Source organism: Athene noctua, chromosome 2 (genome assembly GCF_965140245.1).
Source record: "Athene noctua chromosome 2, bAthNoc1.hap1.1, whole genome shotgun sequence".
Classification (NCBI taxonomy): Eukaryota; Metazoa; Chordata; class Aves; order Strigiformes; family Strigidae; genus Athene; species Athene noctua.
In genome coordinates this window covers 76,218,509-76,239,932 of record NC_134038.1, presented here as the reverse complement: position 1 = coordinate 76,239,932, position 21,424 = coordinate 76,218,509, and the positions used below count along the sequence as shown (strand labels likewise).

The 21,424-nt window shown below is 40.0% G+C and overlaps 1 protein-coding gene across 13 annotated transcripts in view; it reads right to left on the bottom strand.

The window, feature by feature from the left end:
* Nucleotides 1–21,424, bottom strand: part of COBL (cordon-bleu WH2 repeat protein) — a 211,658-nt gene that overhangs the window by 115,586 nt on the left and 74,648 nt on the right. For all 13 annotated transcript variants that reach the window (XM_074899454.1, XM_074899450.1, XM_074899448.1 and 10 more), the window contains one exon: nt 3,179–3,385. In XM_074899454.1, coding sequence (XP_074755555.1) covers nt 3,179–3,378 — 200 coding nt within the window. In that variant the 5' untranslated portion in view covers nt 3,379–3,385. The remainder of the gene's footprint in view (nt 1–3,178; nt 3,386–21,424) is intronic.

Below are 21,424 nucleotides of genomic sequence, written 5' to 3'. Positions count from 1 at the left end.
AGTGTGTAAGGGGCCTATGCTCTGCCTATCCTTTCAGCACATGAGGTAGTGCTCATAGAACAGTGCAAATATAGATTAGTTGTAGGGATATTTTATAATACTTTTCAGGGGGGAGAAGGCTAACAGTTTTTCATGAATACTTTTACATGTTTTACAGTAGAGTTCACAGGGACTATTTATTTCAAAAAAGAAATTTAAAAAAAATAATATTCTATTGCTGCATGCACTCCTAAAGGACTCAATTTGGTGCTGAAATCTTCAATACATATTTCCAAAATCTGGAATAAATTGGATGTCACAAAATGGCAATAAATTGAGACTGTCAGCTTGAGTTAACTTTTATAAATAAATCTACTTAAAACTTCCAGATTCCAATAAAATATCTTTAAATAGCATATACTTTATTTTTTCTTGAACTATCTTTCAAGAAAATTTAATGAGAATTTTTTGCCCTCTTACTGATATTTATAGGAACTTTCTATATACAGAACAAAGTAAAATTAACACGCTGCTTTGCTTACAAACAATGAACAAATTGAAAGAGTTAATTTTGACTTTTAACTTGATTCACTTATAATAACCTTAAGTGATACTAATTAACTACAGTAGTTATATTTTCAAACATTCTCTAGTGTACTTCATTGCTCTGTGAACTGCTTTCCTGAAATTACAGAATCATTTTCCATTATGTTGATGCCCAGGGCAAGGTTTTGCAAATTTTTCTGTAACAGAAGAGCTATTTCCCCAGGGAATCCAAAAGCACATTTTGCAGAATGCAGTTTTAATGATGACAATGAAAATACTTAAGATTTATAGCAATATAAATGACAGCAAAATTTGTCTGAAACATCCTTTCATGATATCACCATGTGATAAAAAGAGTGAACAGGGAAAAGAATTTATTACCCACACTGGCTCCCATATTTGCTTCAAACTAAACAAAACACATTCTTTGTCCAGTTAGCTGTCCAGTTTGCAATGTCAAAATAATGCAAAAGGATGAAAAAGCCTGGGCTTTCACCCGAACCTGGAGACTTAAGACAGTTCATCCCCTAAAAATTTCAGATGCTCTTGACATCTCTAAAAAATTAGCCAGTGTTAATGTACAGAAAATTTCATCTTTTAGTGGTTAGAAAGAACAGCAACACACACAAGGTCTGTTTACAGACTAATGCCACTGTAACACAGGGCTCATTATAGCGTATTCTTTTCTTGTTTTATAACTTGTTAGGATGATTTACTCCCCTCCTCAGTTTCCATAAGCTTCTCCTTCCCACAGCTGGCTATCAGTGCCTGACATTTGTCACTACCTCTCCACTCCAAGTGCTCAAGACACTGAGGGAGAACCCTACTTACCTAGGTTAGACACTGATGATACTCAGACTAGCAGATTAGCACAAGCAGGAATTTAACTGCTGCTTAAATCAGGGGCCTAGACTTGTCATGCAGACAATGGGGAGAAGTGGGTACCTTCACAGAACAATGAAGAGAAGAATGCTTTGTTTGCTCAGAGTGTTTAATGTAGATGATATAATTAATCCCACAGAACCAACTAAGGTTTAATTTTTGACATTTCTTTCAAGTTTTAGTCCACAAAACTAAAAACTCAAACTAAAGACTCAAATAATTCAAATACTCAGTCTCAATGTATGTGATAGTAATGGCAGTGATAATAGACACCTGTGTGAGAGGCAGAATGTGTATTGTACAGGGATTTTCCATTTATTCTCTGCTCCTGTAGCTTGTACGTTCTTCAAAAGGTCACATTAAAACAACACACTTTGAGTGCTCTTGGAGTGTTTGTTTTGGGGTGGGTTTGGGTTTTTTTTTGAGGGAAAAGAAAATATTTTCTAAGCATATGACAATTATGTATCTCTCTATACAAATGCTGAATGAAGATTAGCCTCTTGTTAGTTCCCAGGTGGCTTGCATTTACCCATGAATTATCACCTTTCTCTGGGATCTAATGGCCAGTGAATTTCATGTCCTGTTCTACTTGCCAGGCCTGTTCTTTCTTTCATTAGGTCCAAATCTCCTCCTAAGAACTCAATCACTAAATGTATAATTTGAGAGCTCTGCTTTCCTTTAAAATCTTTAACATCACTCTGGCTTTGGGGCTGACCTATACAAGTTGCACTAGTTTCCTGAGAGTGGCTAAGTGATCACTGATTTCTACAAGAAAAGTAAGGGAAAGAATTAAGTACCAGAGACTACATGCTGCTATACACATCTTCCTCAGCCAGCAAAATACACTAATAGAGAAACAATCAAAATAAACTAATATATCAGACTAAGAAGAGTAGTTTTACAGGAATGCCGACTACTGCAAATCTCAAATGCAAAATAAGCACAGAACCTGATTTATCAACAGGCATCTACATACCCTCCTAATCTGGTATTACCTCTTTCTACAGGTTCTCAACTACTGCTGACTACACTATTGCTTGCTATAGCTTCATCATAGTATTGAATATATTTTTAAAACTCTTGCAAATTCTTTCTTAAATCAGTCTCCCTCTTTCAATACAGTTCTCACAGAGAAGGTGAGGAGAAGAGCAAGCTTCCATGGTGAAGAAAATTAACTCAAAACTGCCTTTCCAATACAGTTTGCCCTTGATTGTACCCAGTGACAAGGAGAACCTCTCTCTTTTCTTATGAAAAAACCCCACACTTTTATATAGAAAAGGCTTCCTAAATATCAGCAGATGCTTTGCTGTCTATACAATTGCAATGTATTTGTGAAGGCAGGATCTCTGAATGTGATGAATCGTTCATCTTCTGAGCTTGCTTCTTGGCATGACTCCAGACAGGCATACTGTCAGGATTGCTGTTTGCCAGCAGCACCTACTTCCACTGCACCAAACCCCCTTGGTATTTTGAGACGTGATACAACCTAAGACTAGCCCAGTGTCACTACATGGAAGAGACAGATCCATACACATGCTGAGAGTGATCCATGGGGAAAACAGTGACACAACAGCTGCTAAATCCTTCCTGCCCCAGCAGAGAGGGTCCTTTATACATGGCTCTCAGGACTCTCTGGTACAACAGCTGCCTAAAACACAGAGGGAAGCATGACAGAGAAACCCCATCAGCTCAGAAAGGGAGATATTAATATCATCAAGTATCCCACTGGGAACAGAGGGCTCCAGAAAGTGGGAGCTAATCAAAGCCTTACCTTCCTTGTACTGTGCTCTTCTGCTCTACCCCGCTGGGTAAAATGACTGTGAAGTCCACTGATCTGTTTATCATGTTCTCCTTCATGCTCACAAGGTTCTGATCAGAAATAACAGCTGTCTCTGCAGGTGACTTGTGCTCACTGTGAATTCTACTTGCTGCAGAAGGTTGATTTGGTGGAGGAGGAGCGCGAGCTTTCATTCTTCTTCTTGAGAAATAAAGGCAAGAAAAAAATTAATCATTTCTCCTGAGAAAAGTATAAACATGTTAATGTTTTTTAGCCATAAGATAGATTCATCAGATTGTTTTAAAAAGTTCCTCTAATGCAAGGCATTTTTCTTTATCATGAAACTTTTCAATGGTGTTGCATTTTATTTTTACCTCCTCTCTAAAAATACACTAATTTTTTAATGATGCACTCACTCCTGCTTGCTTTCCATGCCCCGGGGAATGAATCAGTTCCATAATCAGGATATGGAATAATCATTATTCTGTTGAGTATGAAGTATGCTCCTATGAAGAGAGAAACTGAAATGCTGGGTTCAGTCCAGATCTGACTCGAGAAACATTTGTATTTACGTAAATGAATGTTTCCTCCAAGTCAGAATGGCAGGAGTGGAGGCAGGGTGAGGTTTCATTCAGCTATATTTGGGTTCCACAGTATTACTCTACTTGAAATATTGTCTCTTCCTCTGCTCCAAGTAAGTAGCATTAAATTTGGCTCATCATACTTCATCGGGAAGCACCATGAAAAGGTCAACCATGAATGATATCACTTCTTACCATGCAACTCTACGAGACTGTAGCTCTTTGAAAGCACCCTGACTGAACTCATTCTTCAGTAGCAGGCTATGCACCATGTGCAACATACAGAAAAGCTGCAACAACTTGCACCAAACAAGCAGTGTATTTTAGAGAGATATAAACCCACCACAAACTCAAAGTTTACTTCATTGGCAAGCTGCCAGAGAGATAAGCAACATATGTGTGCTGTTAAACTTCTGAATAGATGGCCTCATACCAAGCACATGTCTAAGAGGATTAATTCTGATTGTTATTATCCCAGTGACCTCTTCTGACTAGATTTATGCCTAGTTTAAGACAGATTTTAGTGTAACAGATGGAAAAAGCAGTAAAATATTTACTGAGAAATTATTACCCAGGCTTACTGCCTGCATTTTTTAATCTGCCTGTTTTTAGGGTGCAGGAAGGAAGAGATTATGATTCAGCACATCATTTTTACCCTGTGAACAACATAAACAGAGGTCCAGAAGAGTACAGAAAAAGCACTCTAACCCGTAAAAGCCTGCAAAGCATAGCAGATGAATCAGCCAAGGGCAAAAGTTTTCAGGGAAAAAAAAAATAATTAAAAACTGAACCGGATTAATACCAAACCAAGCTCTTCTTTAATTAGAGACAACCTGTATTCTCACAGATAAAAAGGCTAAACATACAGTTTGGATTACCAATGTAAGCTCCTGGCAGAGAAAAAAGTAAGAGCTGCATCACATCACCAATAAATGTGTTCAGAAACAATCCAAATCCTCTACACTTTTTAATCAATATTAGCATTTGATGAACAATTTCTATGACATATCTCAACTTGCAAAAAATCACTACACTGCCCTGAAAATGCATATTTCAATGAGAACTCAGCAGGCCACTGTAAAATTATCAGTGATGCAGACACTTCCTTTCAGTTCCCTGTGTTCATGACAAAAAGCATTCTCTACAAATATGTAGGGAGAGCTAGTGACATATTTACTAGCATAGAGCAATTTCTGGTGAATGGGAAATTCTCCCTGAACATTAACTTTTTATCATATATACACCCAAGGAGTCATGCAGTCATCAGTCACTAACTTGAAGCTCCTATACTCCTCCCCATGAAGGTGATGATAAAGTCCATGGCTTTATTGTTTGTCAAACTACCTTGACTTTCTATATGTCCGTGAACCAAACTCCTAGTTTATTTACTTGTCTATAAAAGAAAAACAAGAAACTGAGATTCATCTTCTGCTCAAATCCCTGTACATTTGGCTACAGTTGTTATCTGTAAACAGGTGGTGAGAGACAGGGAAGTTTTGCATAAATCAATGTAGCTTTACAATCATGCAGTATCACTTTTAAGGACTTCAGATCAATTTACAAATCATATAATTCTTGCTCTCCATAACATCAACTACATCAACATGAGCAGCTACAGAGATTCTGATCAACTTGTTTCTTAAAACAAACTTTTCTTAATTTTTAAAGCTTGTCCTATAGTGTGGAGGGCAATTTAATACAGTGCTCCTGACAAAGTATCAAAAGGGGTGGGGAAGAAAAGCAGCAGGCAAGTGTCCTGAATCTGACAGAACTAGGTTTTTTTAATTATGATTAACCTGGACTTGTAAATTCCAGATCTCACAGTGAACAGAGATAGAGGAAATAAAGTAATGGTAATAAAATAAACATTAAAGTGAAAAAAGTTGAAACCAGAGACTTGAAACTTTTTCATTCAGATAAATGAAGAACGACTGAGTTTTGAAGCTGATGAAGGAGCTCAAAGTAAATTGGGAGTGTGCTACACACGTGTTTGTTCACTAGCAATAACACAAACCGGCATCTCGTTTTCTGAAGGAACAATCGAGGTCAGACACCTTAATACCAATTTTTAGCTCTGGAATGGGAGTGCGATTTTTATTTGGCCCCTTTTTAAGTAATCTTTCCAGCCAGTTCTGTAGTTACAGACCTAGTACAACACTGTTTAGGGCGGAGGGGGGGTGTGTGTCAGGAAATCAGGGATCATGCCATCAAAAGCATCAGCTATACATTGACCAATGATGTTTGCTTTGCCTCCACAAAATATGTAACAATATGTATTCTTTTTGGCATTACACGGTCAGGGCCTTTTAGATACTACAATCCTCCTTTTCTTTTGTGCAGAAAGGACAGTGCAGGTCTGTTTCCTCCAGAGACATCAGAGAAAAGAACAGGGAAAACAGTCTCACTGCAGTCTCTCTAACCTAGCAACAGTTTAGGTGACCTCATACGAACTTTTCCACAATAGTGACTACATATTCTCTTGAAACACTGTGACTGCTTTAAATGCCTGGTTTTCAACATTTTCCAAATGACAGATCTCAAACTATTTCAGTGGAAGCCGATCCCTTTAAAGTTCACATTTGTAGAGTGATACGTGGCACAGATTTGCATTTCCTAGCCAACTTTCTGAAACGTCTCAGTAGTAGAAAGTAGATCCATGAACTGCAGACCTAAATCTACAGCTCTAGTTCTACCGTGGGTCTGCACGAGCAGCTGCTTTCTGATGGGCTCCAGCAACTGCAGTCAGAAGGTGCTGAGAAGCCTGTTAATGCTATTGAATGTGAGTCAGAAAAAGAATTCAGCTTTCTTTGTCACAGCTACGATGGTTATAAAGGGCAGTACAAAAGCCCTCCATAATAAAAGCCTTTTTGTTCCCCCCCTAAAATACTGCACAGAGAAAGTGTGTGATTTAAAAGCCTGTTTTAAGCATGGGTACTTTCCACACTATAAACACAACATACTATAAAAAAGTTGCATACCATTCTTCAGTGTGAGCTAAATTCAAACTAAATTTAGCTCAAAAGCAATTTTTTTCCTCCAAAAACATCTTTCTCTGTGCTCAGAACTGAGATACTTGTTAAGCCCCCCTCCCTGTTATTAGTCTGCAGATGAAGTTACAAGCAGGAACACGTCAAACCTATGATTCACTCACCATTACACGAATGCTTCAATCCAGCCCTTGATAAGGAGAGAGAAAGAGCAAGCAGCTGATTCTAATACACAGATGTACAGTGCCTTTTACCAAGGCTTGAAATAGTTCATCTCGCTTTACTATAAACTGAAAAAAATACGCATAGTCATGAAATAAGAAGGCAGAATACATAAATAACCTACCAGCACTGTTCTCAGCAACAACATCAGGCTTCTCAAAATGGAAAAAGAAAAACAAGAAGCAAACTGACCAACAAGACCAGTGTTTCTGTAGTACAGCACACAGAAGAAATGCAACAGAAACAAAGAAAAGTTTCACCTAAAAACTTCAAGACAAGGTAACACAAGCCCTTTGGACCTAAACTTTATTAATATATAACTACCAAGCAATGGGATGCAACCTGGACTTTACAATCCCATGCTCAAAAAACATGATCTCTACTTCAAAACGGAAGTGGTGCTGGGACTTCCACACTCATGGTAATGCTATGCAGAGATTGTCTTTCTTCAGATAAGGCCTAACACACACACACACACAAAAAAAAAAAAAAAAAAAAAATCCTACACATTTCCACCATGCTCAAAAAAGATCTGTAATCCTCTCTGCCCTGTAAGGCAAAGGCAGCTTAACAGGTATAGAGCAGACTTCATCCCACGGATGTCAGCAGGAGTTTGGCAAGAGCTCCATATTAAACCAGTTTGTAGAATTTGGTCCTTTCTATGACAGTTCTCTCTCTAACCATTCATTTTAAACAAAAAAAACTCAAACCAAACCAGAAAGCCAATACACTCTCAACATAACAGAATTATGGACAACATTCATTTTTGATATAATAAACAACCATCACAGGACTTCCAACCAAGTCGCATCAATTTCAATCTTGTCAATGCACAGGGCTGGAACAGTTGCAGAGGGTTTCTCCATGACATTCGTGTACACCCCATCTCGTAATTAGGAGGAATAAACCAACATGAGAGTGCTCAGTGATGAGCGTAGTACACAAACACAGTGTCCCTTGGGTGGAAAACAAGAAACACTGAAGTAAATGTTCCCGACTTTCAGGTGATTGCACTACTACAGTCTTTTAAGGGGAAATCTATACACATCGCTGTTTGAGAAAAGAAAGCAGGTGAGTACCCTCACTCTGTCAACTTGCATAGCAAAGCTAGAAACCCAGTCCTGAGGCACACCTTGTACTGAAAACCATCAAGACACAGACAGCATGGTAGAAGTTGCTTCTGCCTAGTGATCTAGACTACAAATCAGATATCCTTCAGAAAATACTTCTTTTTCTCTTTTTGTTGCTCATGGCAAAGCAGAGAAAACCCAGATCACAGGCCGGGAAAAAGGCACCCACTACATTAGAATTAATAGTATGCCAAGTTCCCTCTTAGTAAGTAAAATTCTTTCAGCTTCGAGATACAGCAGCTTAGAAAAATTGTAACACAACACAAATGTAATGGAAATACAAACAGATTAGCACCAATGTAAAGCTACCTCATGAATTTTGAAAATGGAAAACGAATGTTAAACAAATCCCACAGAGATGGAGAACAGAAACCAGGAGCGCATGATAATGTCCATAACTACTAAAGAGGCAGGAGTTCATTCAGACAGCCCTACATCATAAATTAGAGCTCCATTACACTTTGCCATCTGTAACACTTAAAATAAGCAATTTGTGAGAGACGAGAAACCAGGCCTGTGAGAAACTAAGACAAACAACCTGGGAAAGCAAAAGTTGAGGCTGATTGAAGAAATGCCTCAAACACTCGCAAGACAAAACTCTGAGTCACAGGGTGCATGCTGTGGAGGTCGAAGCTGATAACGCTGCCTGATGTAGCTGGGGGAGAGAGCCCTGTGGAGACAGGATGGCTCTGCCCTGGGGCACCTGGGCAAATTTCAAGGGCCATGTGTCCAGTGAATGAACTTTGCTTCATTATCCACAAAATGCATATTAAAGTTGACACCCCTCAATATGCTAATGAGGGCTGTCATGATCATGCTAATGACATCATCCCATGAAACACCTTACCCCTCCCTGTACATGGGATACGTAGCTATGTGGGTCGACCTAGGGGACGGACCCAAGGAAAATGGGTATAAATCAAAGGGGGGAAGAAAGGGCTCTCTCTCTCTCTCTCTCTGCCCCTCTTCCTTCCCCCCCCCCCGACCGTCTGGAGAAAGCAGTGACGTGAAGAAGACGAATTGCAGCGAAGAAGACGGCCGCCTCCTGGAACCTTCGCCGGCGGGATCAGCGCAGGAACCCAGACCGGTGATCTGTATTCCCCCATTCCCTCTATCTCCCTCTTTTCCTTTTTCTATTAAGAAATGCAAAGCATATTATATTGCTCACCACAACTTGCTCTGTACTTAGCCAATTATCATGTGTTCAATTAGTACATTGTAGGTAGTTAATAAATGCTTGAACTTGGAGACTTGTTGTCCGCTCCAATTGGGGATTTGCGAATCTGAGTCACTTGTCCCCCTCGTCGGAGCGGGACGTGACACAATTAAACTGAGTTTGCTCTTTATTTGGGGAAGAATTAAAAAAATCAGAACATTCTCAAGTTTACTTAGTCTATCACAGGCAAAATATACCGATTCGTTACAAGTATCTGCAACACAGGTAACTTTCACCTTTAAATGTCTCATACATAGCCAGTATATTACAGGTCAAAAATATATTACTCTTATAGTAACTTGTTTCCAGTATTATTTTACAACATTCTATAACATTTATAACATTACAAAAATATTACACTTTTTAAAGAGCTGAAATCTTCAGCAGACACTAAGGTCTAATGAACTGTATTATTCTCATGTTGATACGGTTCAGGGAACAATTAGAGTTCCCTAGGTTACTTTATTTTTTTAAATAAGATTATTTTATTCTTTTTAAACAGTCTTTACTCTGAATTCCCTGGCTATTATGGTATCTAATTATTTTATGCTTTTCTCTTTTCATTTATTTCCATTTCATATTACTTTTAAAAGACCATTCCATTCCTAAGGCAGGATCACCCTGACAGACATGATGAAAATTATTCCCTTGCAGGTGTGATAAAGTCACCCAAAATAGACAGGAAAAAATAATTTGTTTTTGGCAAGGAAATGAAAGTTTTTTAATTATATTTTTGATCTTCCATTTGATTCTACTGATGAGAAACCCTACAGCTTTACGTATTTAAAAATAAAAGTTTTAATGCCAGGAGTAAAAAAAAAAAAAAAAAAAAAAAGACCAGAAGCAAACTGAGCAACACGATTACAGCATTTGTAGAAGAGGAAGGAGAGATGGAAGTACATGACTGTGCTTGCCCAAGGGTGAAATTAAAGAAAAATAAACAAAAGTCAAGGTGAGATGATACAGTCTAATGGAAATAGTTCTTAACATTTTCTCTCTAATTTCAAACCTGTCCCAAACTTAACCAATCAATCATTAAAAAGCACTGTGCTGCAGTTTCCCGGTCCCAAATGCACAAGAGAATAAACTCATTGTTACAAAGTTTGCTACCAGGAACATCTCCCCAGATCTGACCCTTTTCATGAGAGGCTGTGTCCCAACACATGGTAGAGACCTGGCCGCTCCGCTGCTTGTCAAGCATTGCACAGCTGCCAAACAAGAGAAAATGGGCTTCCATCTGGCTGGGACTCAGACTCCAGCCCTGACACTATGTAGCTGAACTAACAACAGCTCATCCTCTGGAAGGAAAGTCAAATGATTTGTTAGCCTATGGCTAGTATCCTCAAATGCATTTTTTTTAGACATCACCCACACTTTCGATTAAGAGTGCATTATCTCCCGATAAAAGCCTAACCCTCCTTCCAGTCACTGATGCATTCCCTCAAGATCCCGTACAAAGCAGTTCACATACCAGTTTTATGATACAGTTATTTTTTAGGGCCAGAAGACGACATAAGCACAATAACCTGATTTCCTGTAGTACATGGGCCATGCAATTCACCCCACTGCTACTTTAGAGAGCCCTTACTTAGAGGGAAAGCCAAGGATGGAGCTGTATGTGCAGTGGGCTTTAACAGATCAAGGACTAACATTGCAGCCTACAAATACTTTTACACCTATTAACCACAGACACACTAGGGAGCCTAACAGATCTACCTGTATCAGTTCCCAAAACAAAATAAAATACAAGCCTTAGAGAAAATCTTTTACAAAGCAGCCAAATCCCAGGATTTGGGTAGATGCCTGCTACAGTTAACGAAAACACTGCCTGAATAAGCACTGCAAGGTCTGGCCTAATAGCTGTATTACAGGACTTTTGAGATACCACCCACATGTTCAGCATGTGGCACAGACCACACTACGAGCTGGTGTCATCATGCACAACTCCATCAAGTTGCACATAGTAAAGAGGAATGAAATGGGGGAGAGACTAACATAATGTAATTATTTGCCTCATCTGCTGAAACACATGCTAAAGAAAAACAGAAGTCCTTTGTGGTTAAAGGCAAGAAAGCATAGATGACTTACTCTATTTTGGAATGTTAAATTCCTGAGACCTAAACTGTGGTATTATCGCATCTGTGAGCCAGAGATACACCAATAGTTTTAACTCTTTAGCTTGGCAGATGTCATCAAAGCAAAAACCCACTAACAATTCATACTGGAGGCTGAGTTAACAAAGCCTCACCTTCAAAAAAAATTGGTCCAGAAAAGCAAAAGTGGAAAATTAGCACACTAGGTATACTCTTTTCACAGTGACATCTGACTTTTTGTCTCAGATGAACAAAAATGCTGATAAAAGCAATACACATCTAGGCTTTAGGACATAAATGCTTAGCTACCTGCATCTGAGCTAGAACTACCTTCCAGTTTCACAGTGACCAGAATCAAAAGATTGCCAAGCAATGGCTGCTGAAGTGACTTGCAGCAGAACCAGCAATGCATTAGTGCAAAGTATTCAGCGGCTAGCCATGCAGTCCTATTCCCAACAGCATTTTTGACTTCGGACTCTGTTATCCACACACTCACATTGGTTTTTTTCCACTTATCAAGTACTGAGCTGTAAGTCTCATTCCATCCTAAGCAAACATAGTAATAATAATAAAGAAAACATTGAGGGAAACATCATGTTGCTTATGCTTGTCTGAAATGTTATCCAGTTCCTTCACATGTGACTAAATCAGGCTGCTTTGCATGGTATGCCTAAATGATGCTACTTTTATATTAATGATGCTTAAGCACAATGGCACTGGTAAAAAAGTGTCCACACTAAGATCCCAAACGTACTTGGAAAGACATCCAGAATACTGCCGCTTATAATGTAATATGCCCAAGCCCTGCTGCCAGGACACTCTGTTCTCGGTGCTCTCAAATCTTCACTGAGCTGTTTTAAGGATGCTCAGTTTAGCAGACAGGAGGCCACAACCATGCAGACAACCAGTGCACACTGAGTTCCCTGCAGATGGCAAATCCTGTGGCTGAACTATGAAAACTACAAGGTTAAAATATCATTAACTGGTGAGACAAGGGAGATTTCTCAGCATTATTAATGAAGTTATAGTCAGGTTCATGTTGGCTAACTGGATTCTTACTAACCATGGTCACCTGTGGGAAAATAGTGGCTTGAAAGTGTGCTGATTTTGACTGGGCTAGAGTTAATTTTCTTCACAGTAGCTAGTATGGGGCTATGCTTTAGATTTGTGCTGGAAACAATGCTGATAATGCAGGGAGGTTCTGGTTACTGCTGAGCAGAGCTTACACAGAGTCAAGGCCTTTTCTGCTTCTCACCCCACCCCACCAGTGAGTAGGCTGGGGGTGCGCAAGAAGCTGGGAGGGGATACAGTTGGGACAGCTGACCTGTCCAAAGGGATATCCCAGACCACATGACATCATGCTCAGCATAGAAAGCTGAGAGAAGGCGGCAGGGGGGGACATTTGCAGTGATGGCAAGTCACTGTTATGTGTGATGGAGCCCTGCTGTCCTGGAGATGGCTGAGCACCTGCCTGCCCATGGGAACTGGTGAATGAATTCCTTGGTTTGCTTTGCTTGCATGTGTGGTTTTTGCTTTACCTATTGAACTGTCTTTATCTCAACCCACAAGTTTTCTCACTTTTACTCTTCAATTCGCTCCCCCATCCCACCAGGGCAGAGGAGTGAGCAACTGGCTGTGTGGTGCTTAGTGCTGGCTGGGGTTAAACCACGACAGGAAACAAAGCAGAGTATTTCCAAGCAGGGTGGAATCACTCCTAGCATTGCATCCTCTGCATGTTGTGGGCAAACACACACACTTCAGATGCACACACCCTACTATCCATCAGCTGTGTTACTGTGAGGATGCTACAGCTCTCACCTCACAGACTGTACCGAGTGCCACAACTCCATACTGAGCTCTCTAGTAACACTCATGTCTGGAAAGATAACTTATTAGTTGGAATAGGTTTTATTAACACCCAATAATTACATTAGTCTTCATTATGTTTATTAATAGCAAACCAATGAAAGCAATGAGAAGATAACTGGTTTCTAGAGGGGTCAATGCCTAAAGATACAATTATGCAAGCCTGAGGCTAGCTCAGAAATATTCCCATGGTATGGTATGTCCCCTGAAGTAATAGGGGCTGTACAGATTTCAATGTGGTTGTCCTTCCTTAATCTCTTATCAACAAGCACTTTCAATAAATTTATTTAAATAAACAAATATAAAAGTTTATTGCTTAGCAACACTGATTTATAAACTCTCCTGTGGTGACTGGTACTGTCAATTAAGATGCAACTTCAAGGTGCATTTCCACTGTATTACTGAGAAAATGTATCCCAGACTGTGCTCTATTTTTGTGCCCACAGACTTTTTAACCCCACTACCACCTACTGAGAATCACTCTCCTGGAGGCTTGAAGAGTTTGTAGCTGAGGGCCCTACTGCAGTGAAGTGCTTTCTCTACTGTCTGTTTACAAGGGACACAGAAGATGGAATAGTTTTGAAAGAATCTTTGATAAACAACATACACAGCTAGTGAAACTCTGATGTGATTTACTGTGCTGGCTAATTCCTAGTTTTATAATATGCTTACAAGCTAGTGGGCACTTCGGTGGAAAATCGCTGACATTACTATACCATAATATTCCTACCTGTTTCAACTAGAAATAGCATTATTCAAATAGCATCCATCTGATGTGCGGATGGGGAAGAATTATGTTTCGAATGACTACCTGCTTAAATAAAGTACACCTATGCTAAACATTAACACAGGTTAACTGTGAACTTACAGATCACTGTTTCTCCTTTAATGAGAAAGCACTAGGAGTATGCTACCCAAGTTTATTTCACCTATTCACCCGTTTATAAACAGATTATTCAAAACCAGGCAGGCAACTGTAGTTGAGGGAGTTTAGCTCTTTGTAGAATTAAACCTGTGTTATTCCATCTACCTCCATAACAAAGGTTTTAATTCACCTGTCTAAAAACGGTGGCAAGATCACAGTTACTTCAGAAAACCTACACGCCCTAACGTAGCAAAGAAGAGGGCGCAGGCAAAAAGTTAAAAGCTGAAGACCAGAATAAAGAGGCATCTTGGCCCACTTCCAGAAAACCTCTTAGATCCAAAAGGGCTTCCCAGAACATTAGAAATACATATTTCTAGGCAGAAATGAAATTAATCAGTAGCAACTAAATCTGTGTCTACAGGCTGCAGGCGAAACGTATCTGTGCTTTTTCTGAAACATGGAGTTAACCTCTTAAGCTAGATGGTCCCAGGAAGGAAAGACACAAAGCATGGCAGTCATTTATTTTCCAGCAGCCCTGAGCTCTCCCCTAAAAGGGGGAAGGCCTCTCTGCTTCCTCTCAAGTTCACTTGCCCGTGAAGAAGCACCTGTGGTCTTGTCACAGATGACCTTACATCAAATTTCTTGGGGCAGGAAGGGGAAGGCTGCATCCAAGTCCAACTGCTCCTATGTATTCAAAATTCCAGAGCTGCTGACACACTGGAGGATAAACAAGGAGACAGTTTACTTACTTTGGATTGCCCAATCAAGAACACCGAAGACAGGAATCAACTCTCTTTTTTCATCTATGGTTATTCTGTAAATCCTAACTCTATAGAAAACTACATGTCACAGAAGAAGCCAGAACCAGAACTACAGCTGACAAGCTTCTCTTTAGAGCCAGAAAAAAATCCCCTAAAAGATCTATCAATGTGTTTTTGTGAGGTACAGTTTATATTCACTTGCAGAGAAAAATAATCAAAGATACCAGAACATTCCTTACTCCTTTAATCATCTTCTCAATTAGCATTTATAATTCAATCTTAATTCATACTCCATCACACAGTAAGAAATCGGGTACCTCAGTATATTAAAAAAGGTTAATGAAGCTAATATGCAGTGCCAATGAGATAAAGAAATATCCAACTTCAACACAAGAGTCTTAACTGTTGTCATAAATACAACCCTGTCTTTCTGGGATGCCACAGGTGTTTTTATCAGGAAATCCCACTGCTTCAGGTGATTTCCTGTGTGTTTTCCTGGTGCTGATTTGCTTAACAAAATTTCTTGAGACTCACATATCCTTTGCTTTTGCTTTTAAGATACTCTGTTCTTTCTAAAAGACACAGGCATTAAGTACTTCTTAGTTTAAATTGAAATTTGAGTATTTGGATTTAAAAGCAAATCATAAACTTAACTGGAAAGCAATAAACCCGACTCCAACTCTACAATGGAGTTAAGACATTAATGTAAAACCAGAAAGTCTGATGAAAAATAAAACTGCAAATGTTAACACAGAGAAATACACTTACACCACCAAACAGCTGATTAGTAGGACTCTGAAGTTTGATCTTGATTTGTCAAGTACGAACAGAAATGTTTTTATGATTTTTAAATGCCAGCAAAACCCATTTGTTTAGTTAGCTTTCATTTAAAATTCTGTTTAATATATCCTGTAGGCACATGTGGTACTTAACGGATTTTAAATCTTGCAAAACAAGAAAGGATATGGTATAAACTAAGCACTTAATAGCCTCATGCAGTGCAAACTAGAGCACAGTATGAAGAAAATCTTGATAAATCAGGCATGTCAACACACCCAGACAGTATCAAACAAGAGAGGAAGCAGCCAAATACTTTCCCTCTTTATCACACACAATCAACTCAGGGCGATTATTCTGTGCATTTTACTGATGTGTAGCACTGGCTCAGGACACAGGAGACAATCTGGGCCATTATGGACTTTATAGAGTAAACCCAAGACCTTGTCTCACTCCCCATCAACAGACTGGAAGCCATAGGAATGGCATTACACGTTATAAATGAGAAACATTACCAAGAGAACGATGGTACCTACTCCTTAGATACATTCTTAGGAAGTAGGTACTCTACCCAGGAGCTTTAAATGCTACTCGGAGACAACCCAATCCAAACATGCTTGAGGCTGCTCTGTAAATACTGATGGGGCATCACAGCAGTGACAGCAAGATTGTGCAAACATGCCTGAGCTAGCTGCAAACCCAGCAGAGCCTACAAAACCCACACAAGAAGCAGGGTATATTAGACGACCTTGTAACATGAACTGCCATAGTTATACTAGAAATGGCAAGAGGCACACATACCTCAAATGCAAGCACCAAAAAACATGATAATTTAGACCTGGTCTTTTAACCAAGAGAAAATATTTCTGTCACCTTGTCACAAACAAATAAACAGAAATATTAATTATGCCTGATTTCCTTCAGTTTCCTTGTCTTGTCAGGACTGATTTTGATATATAAAAAAAGTCTCACTGAAGCTTTTCTCAATACTGGAGCACTTACTGGAGTGTCCAACTCTGAACCTTATCCCGCAGCTATCCTTGAGTGGTGTGGTTATGAATCCCTCTATCAGCCACCAACTTTCAAGAGGCTTATAAAAAGCTATTATATTAGGCTTATCTTTCCCTCTGTCAGTTAAATTGAAATTAAACCAATGGTGAAATGACAAAAAATTTTCAAGAAATTACAGGCAAAGAACATCACCAAATAAACTTCATCTTACATGAAAATCACATTGCATGGCTACACAAGCTGTTGGCAGAATATGCTGAAACAACGATGTCTGTCCCATCTGAAAGCTGTCACCTGGGAACACTGAATGAAAACAGAAGAGGGAAGGGATTAACTACAGTTTCCTCCTCACAACTGATAAAAAACAAAACAAAGAAATCCTGGAGTCAGTAAAGTCAATGGGAGTTTTGCCACTGACCTTTGCAGAAAGCCAAGTTTTCAGCCTGGCAGAATCTCAGCAGAGCTTGGTTTCATCTCTGTGTTGACAGCCCTGCTTGCTGAGCCCCCCAGCTTGAGCACAATTTTTAAGCACCAGGACAAAGCCGAGTACAGGCAGCATCACACCTAGAGAAGCTGTGGGATGCTGAGAGCAACTGCCTAGTGCTGCCCTGGACATCCAACCAGCTGCATTTAGATCTGCAAAGGCACAGTTCTCTTATGATCTAACTACATCTTATCGAAAACTGAAAGTATCAAGTATAACTAATGCATCCAAAAAAAAGAAAAAAACGGAGATGAAAAAACCAGTTAAAAAAAGCAAGCAAGCCTATCTTCATACATTACCACCCTGACTTTGTATCATTTCCGATTCTAAAAGCAGTCAGAGAGGTCAAGGAAATCTGAGGACGCAAGATAAAGTCGGCGCTGCCACACCACAACCTCTCTGGTCACCTCCTCTGAAATAGGAAGGTCACTGGCATAGTGATAATTGGTGAAATTACCAGCATACAGAGAGCACTCCCTGAGCCAGGGCCTAACAGTTGCTCACTTGAGACATACTGACACTGTTCCTCCCAAAGAGAGATGAGGACACTCAACCACTAGCAGGTCTAGCATCCTCTCCCATGTTTATCGGACTTTCCCTTCCAGGAAAATCCTGGATGCAGCTTGCAGAAGAAGGTTCCTCCAAACACTTCTTCTGTGCTGAGTCCAACACAAACTGCACCCAAGCAAAGCCCTAAGGCAGGAGAAACAAGAGCGAAATCTACAAAAACCAAAACTGAAAGTGAGTCCCTTTATTAACTGAGACATGGGTTTTCCACATTGAATACAGAAGCACAGATGGTGAAAAACAAGATGAAAGACTTAAAGGCAGCATTTCAAGTTTCCGAAAGTCAGAACTGACCCCTCAGCAAATAATACAGAGTCACAGTATTTCTGAAAGATCCTTCAGAAAAAATGCTGCCTTTTATTACAGAACTAAACCAGAAAACCATGCATATTTTTCCCCACTTCCTGAAGCAAAAGTAATAACCTCCATATAAAATCTTGTTTATAATGTTGTTTCATTGCAATACTTGAAATACAGGCCATAGCAAAGACTTGCGTAAAAGCTTTTTCCCTTCTTGCACCCCCTTTTATAATACAAATTGCAGAAAAAAAAGAATTACTGGTTTATATAGATAAAACATACTTTTCCCTACAAAGTTCTACCTTCAACAGGTAGACTACTCAAGAGATCAGGAGAGTTAAAAGCCATGTCATTACAAGAGTTCTATTTCAAGATTTTGGCAGCCCTCTTTATCTTACTACAACAGACCATGTAAAATCCTAGACACAATGAGCTATCACTGGCTCATGACATATCCCCAAACAATACTGCTGTGTGGCTCATACCTTGATAGAATTAAACAAAAGAATTGGTAGCTTTCACTACTCAAACCTAAATTTTGGCTTTTGTTTCTTACTGGCACTGAAACCCAAAACTTCCCCCTCTGTGGGATACCCAGTTAAATCAGGTTAATGCCAAAGTACCTGTGCCCAAGCCCACCCTCATCTGCCTACGATGAATCACTAACCCAGTTCCAGAACAGGAAGGTAAGCAGCAACCAGCCTCAGCCCCATGGACCATTCATCAGCCTGAGCTGCTGAATGAATGCTGAACTCAGTGGAAAAGCAGAGAGTAACCAAAACCAGAGCAGGGCGGAGGAGTCAGGAGGAATTCTGACTAGCACTAGGACCACCAGGCTTCTTCCCACAAGGCACCACCCCCTGATGAACCTTGTGTGCTAAGTAAAATTCTAGCACTGAAGGAATGACAGCGATGCTGTCTGAGTTACTCTTGCAAGCTCACCCAGCCCCTGCCCTTCAGGGTAAATGATGCTGGATGAGCATGAGCTACTCACACCAGTGTGGGAAGGGTGGAATGTTTTGTTGCACTCTCAGGTAAACAAAAGCATCCCACACCAGTGGCTGCTGGACACTGTAACCGAGAAGAGCCCAGGCATGCTTCTCACCGTCACAGGACTTGCAGCATGTAAATGCTGCTTTCCCCTTACCCAAATGATACCACGCATATGTATGTGATGTAGTAAGAATGTTACCAGGCAATATGCCATTATTTCTGCTTCTGAGTCAGGGGTAATATGCGAGAAGTAACATTAAATACTATATAAATTGCAGTCATTATTTAGATTCAGCTACTTCTGCACAGCTTTATTTTCTCGGAAAATTCTGATACAATATGCCTCTACAGTACTTTGAATATAATGAGAGACATCTGCTGACACAGGCACAAACAAAGTGGGCTGATCACTCCTTCTTGCTCTACAGAACAACATCACTGAATGCTGCTGGCAAAGCAAGGATGCTTCCAACCCAGACTGCACCCACCCCAGGCCTCCTAGCAGGCTAAATTCAATCTCATAGCATCCGGGAATGTGGTCAGCCAGTGGAGGATGAATGTGTTCAGGAAACTATTAGACAAAACTTATTTTCTCCCACCCCGATTGAGTAGGCTATTATATGCTAAAAATATTACCATGCAATAACGGAAGATACAAGAGATCCGCAAGCATCTGTGTGTCATCACTGCCCACGTTCACAGCTAGGGAAAGAGACACTGCAGGCACTGATGCACCATAGAGTCATTTATTGGCTATACTGTCAACATCAAATCCTCACAAGAGGATGCGCTGGTTTTGACAGAGCAGTTGGTCTGCTAGGTCCATAAGCACAGTAAGAGAGCACACTGAAGATTTTACCTGGCATGTGGGTGTCAAACCTGTGTTCCCGGCTATCAAATATCACATATTTTTTGTGCTTTGTATGAGGCAGCAAATGAATTCCTGGACTCGGAAGTAGATGCCTTCTAACATAAGCCTGACATAAGCAGCAACACAAGAACTCCCCTCTGAGTGAATCAAACACATATATGCTCCCATGTGCATGTATACAGAGACTAGCCAAAATGCTATTTGCAAGAAGTCTCGTCTCCCTGTCAATATCCAAAGACCTATTAATGCATCAACCTTATTCCACTTATCCTGACCACGCTGCTGTTAAAAACAAGCTATGCTTTATCACAGATGTCCTTGACCACAGGATTAGGTCCAGAGGGATGGGGTACAAACAGTGAGAATTTAATTTCCCCAGTGCTGATTCTCTCAAAGTAAATATTAAATTAAAAGTTTAATCTTTCACTGAATACCTGCCATGTTCATAGTCTTGGCAAATGACAACTAAATTAAACATATATAAACGGTGTCACGTAACAAGTCTAACCACTTATTTTTAAACTTGGAAGAGTCTGAACAATTGAAAATATCTGGGCTGGGCTTACAAATTCCACACACCCTTTTCACGCACTCAGTCTTCTTAGTTGGTAATAGATGGCACGGAAATGAGAGAAGAAATCTGAAACAGAAAGACAAAAAAGGAAAAACTTCCTAAAATCATATTTATGAGAAAATAATATGTAGCATGATAATTGGTTTTAATTTCTGCTGCAGAAAAGGATGGCATAGGCTCAGCATGAGAAAAAACCTCTGTGTAAGAATCAGTGCTAGCATGAATTAAAAAAAACACTTCATAAAAATAAAATAGCCTAAACTTAACTTCACTTAGAAGTCTCTCCCTTGAATGAGCAAACTTACTCCCATGGGGAACTAGTGTCAAGTAGACCAGCGGTGTACTTTTGCATTTTAATTATGGATATACACACAAAAAGGCAATTTCTGTCAATCCTTAAACATCTTCACTGTTGAAAGAAACAACAACAAATGTTAACAGAAATCTTATTCTGGCTTCTTTTGATATTATTTAACAAGTAACTTCTACAGCTAATTAATTCAACCATTTTGCAGGTTCTACTTCAGCCAGTCTGAAGAAAGGCCACAGACATACGCAGCCCAAACACACCTATGTATTTCCAGGTATTTTCCTAGATATTTTCTTGATATAAATTGGGAGGGGCAGAAGGGAAGACTGTTTATCAGACATGTATACAGGTCCGCACATCTAACTAGAAAGACGAATCTTCCTCCCAGTGTCCAACCGACAGCAGCCAGCTGGGTTCATGGCGGTCCCGCAGGTGAGGCGTGGGCAGTGTAGGAGCCGGGCGCAGCCATTTCTTCCCACCGCCCCTTCCTCCTCACTTCTGCCTTCCTTCTCACCCCTCCTCTCCAGGGGCTGCAGCTCTTCCAGTGTGCACCAGCTCAGCCATGGTGCCTCCTGTGGCGCTGGCCCCATTGCGCCCTCGTCTCAACTTCTTCTGCCCTTCCTTACCCAGGT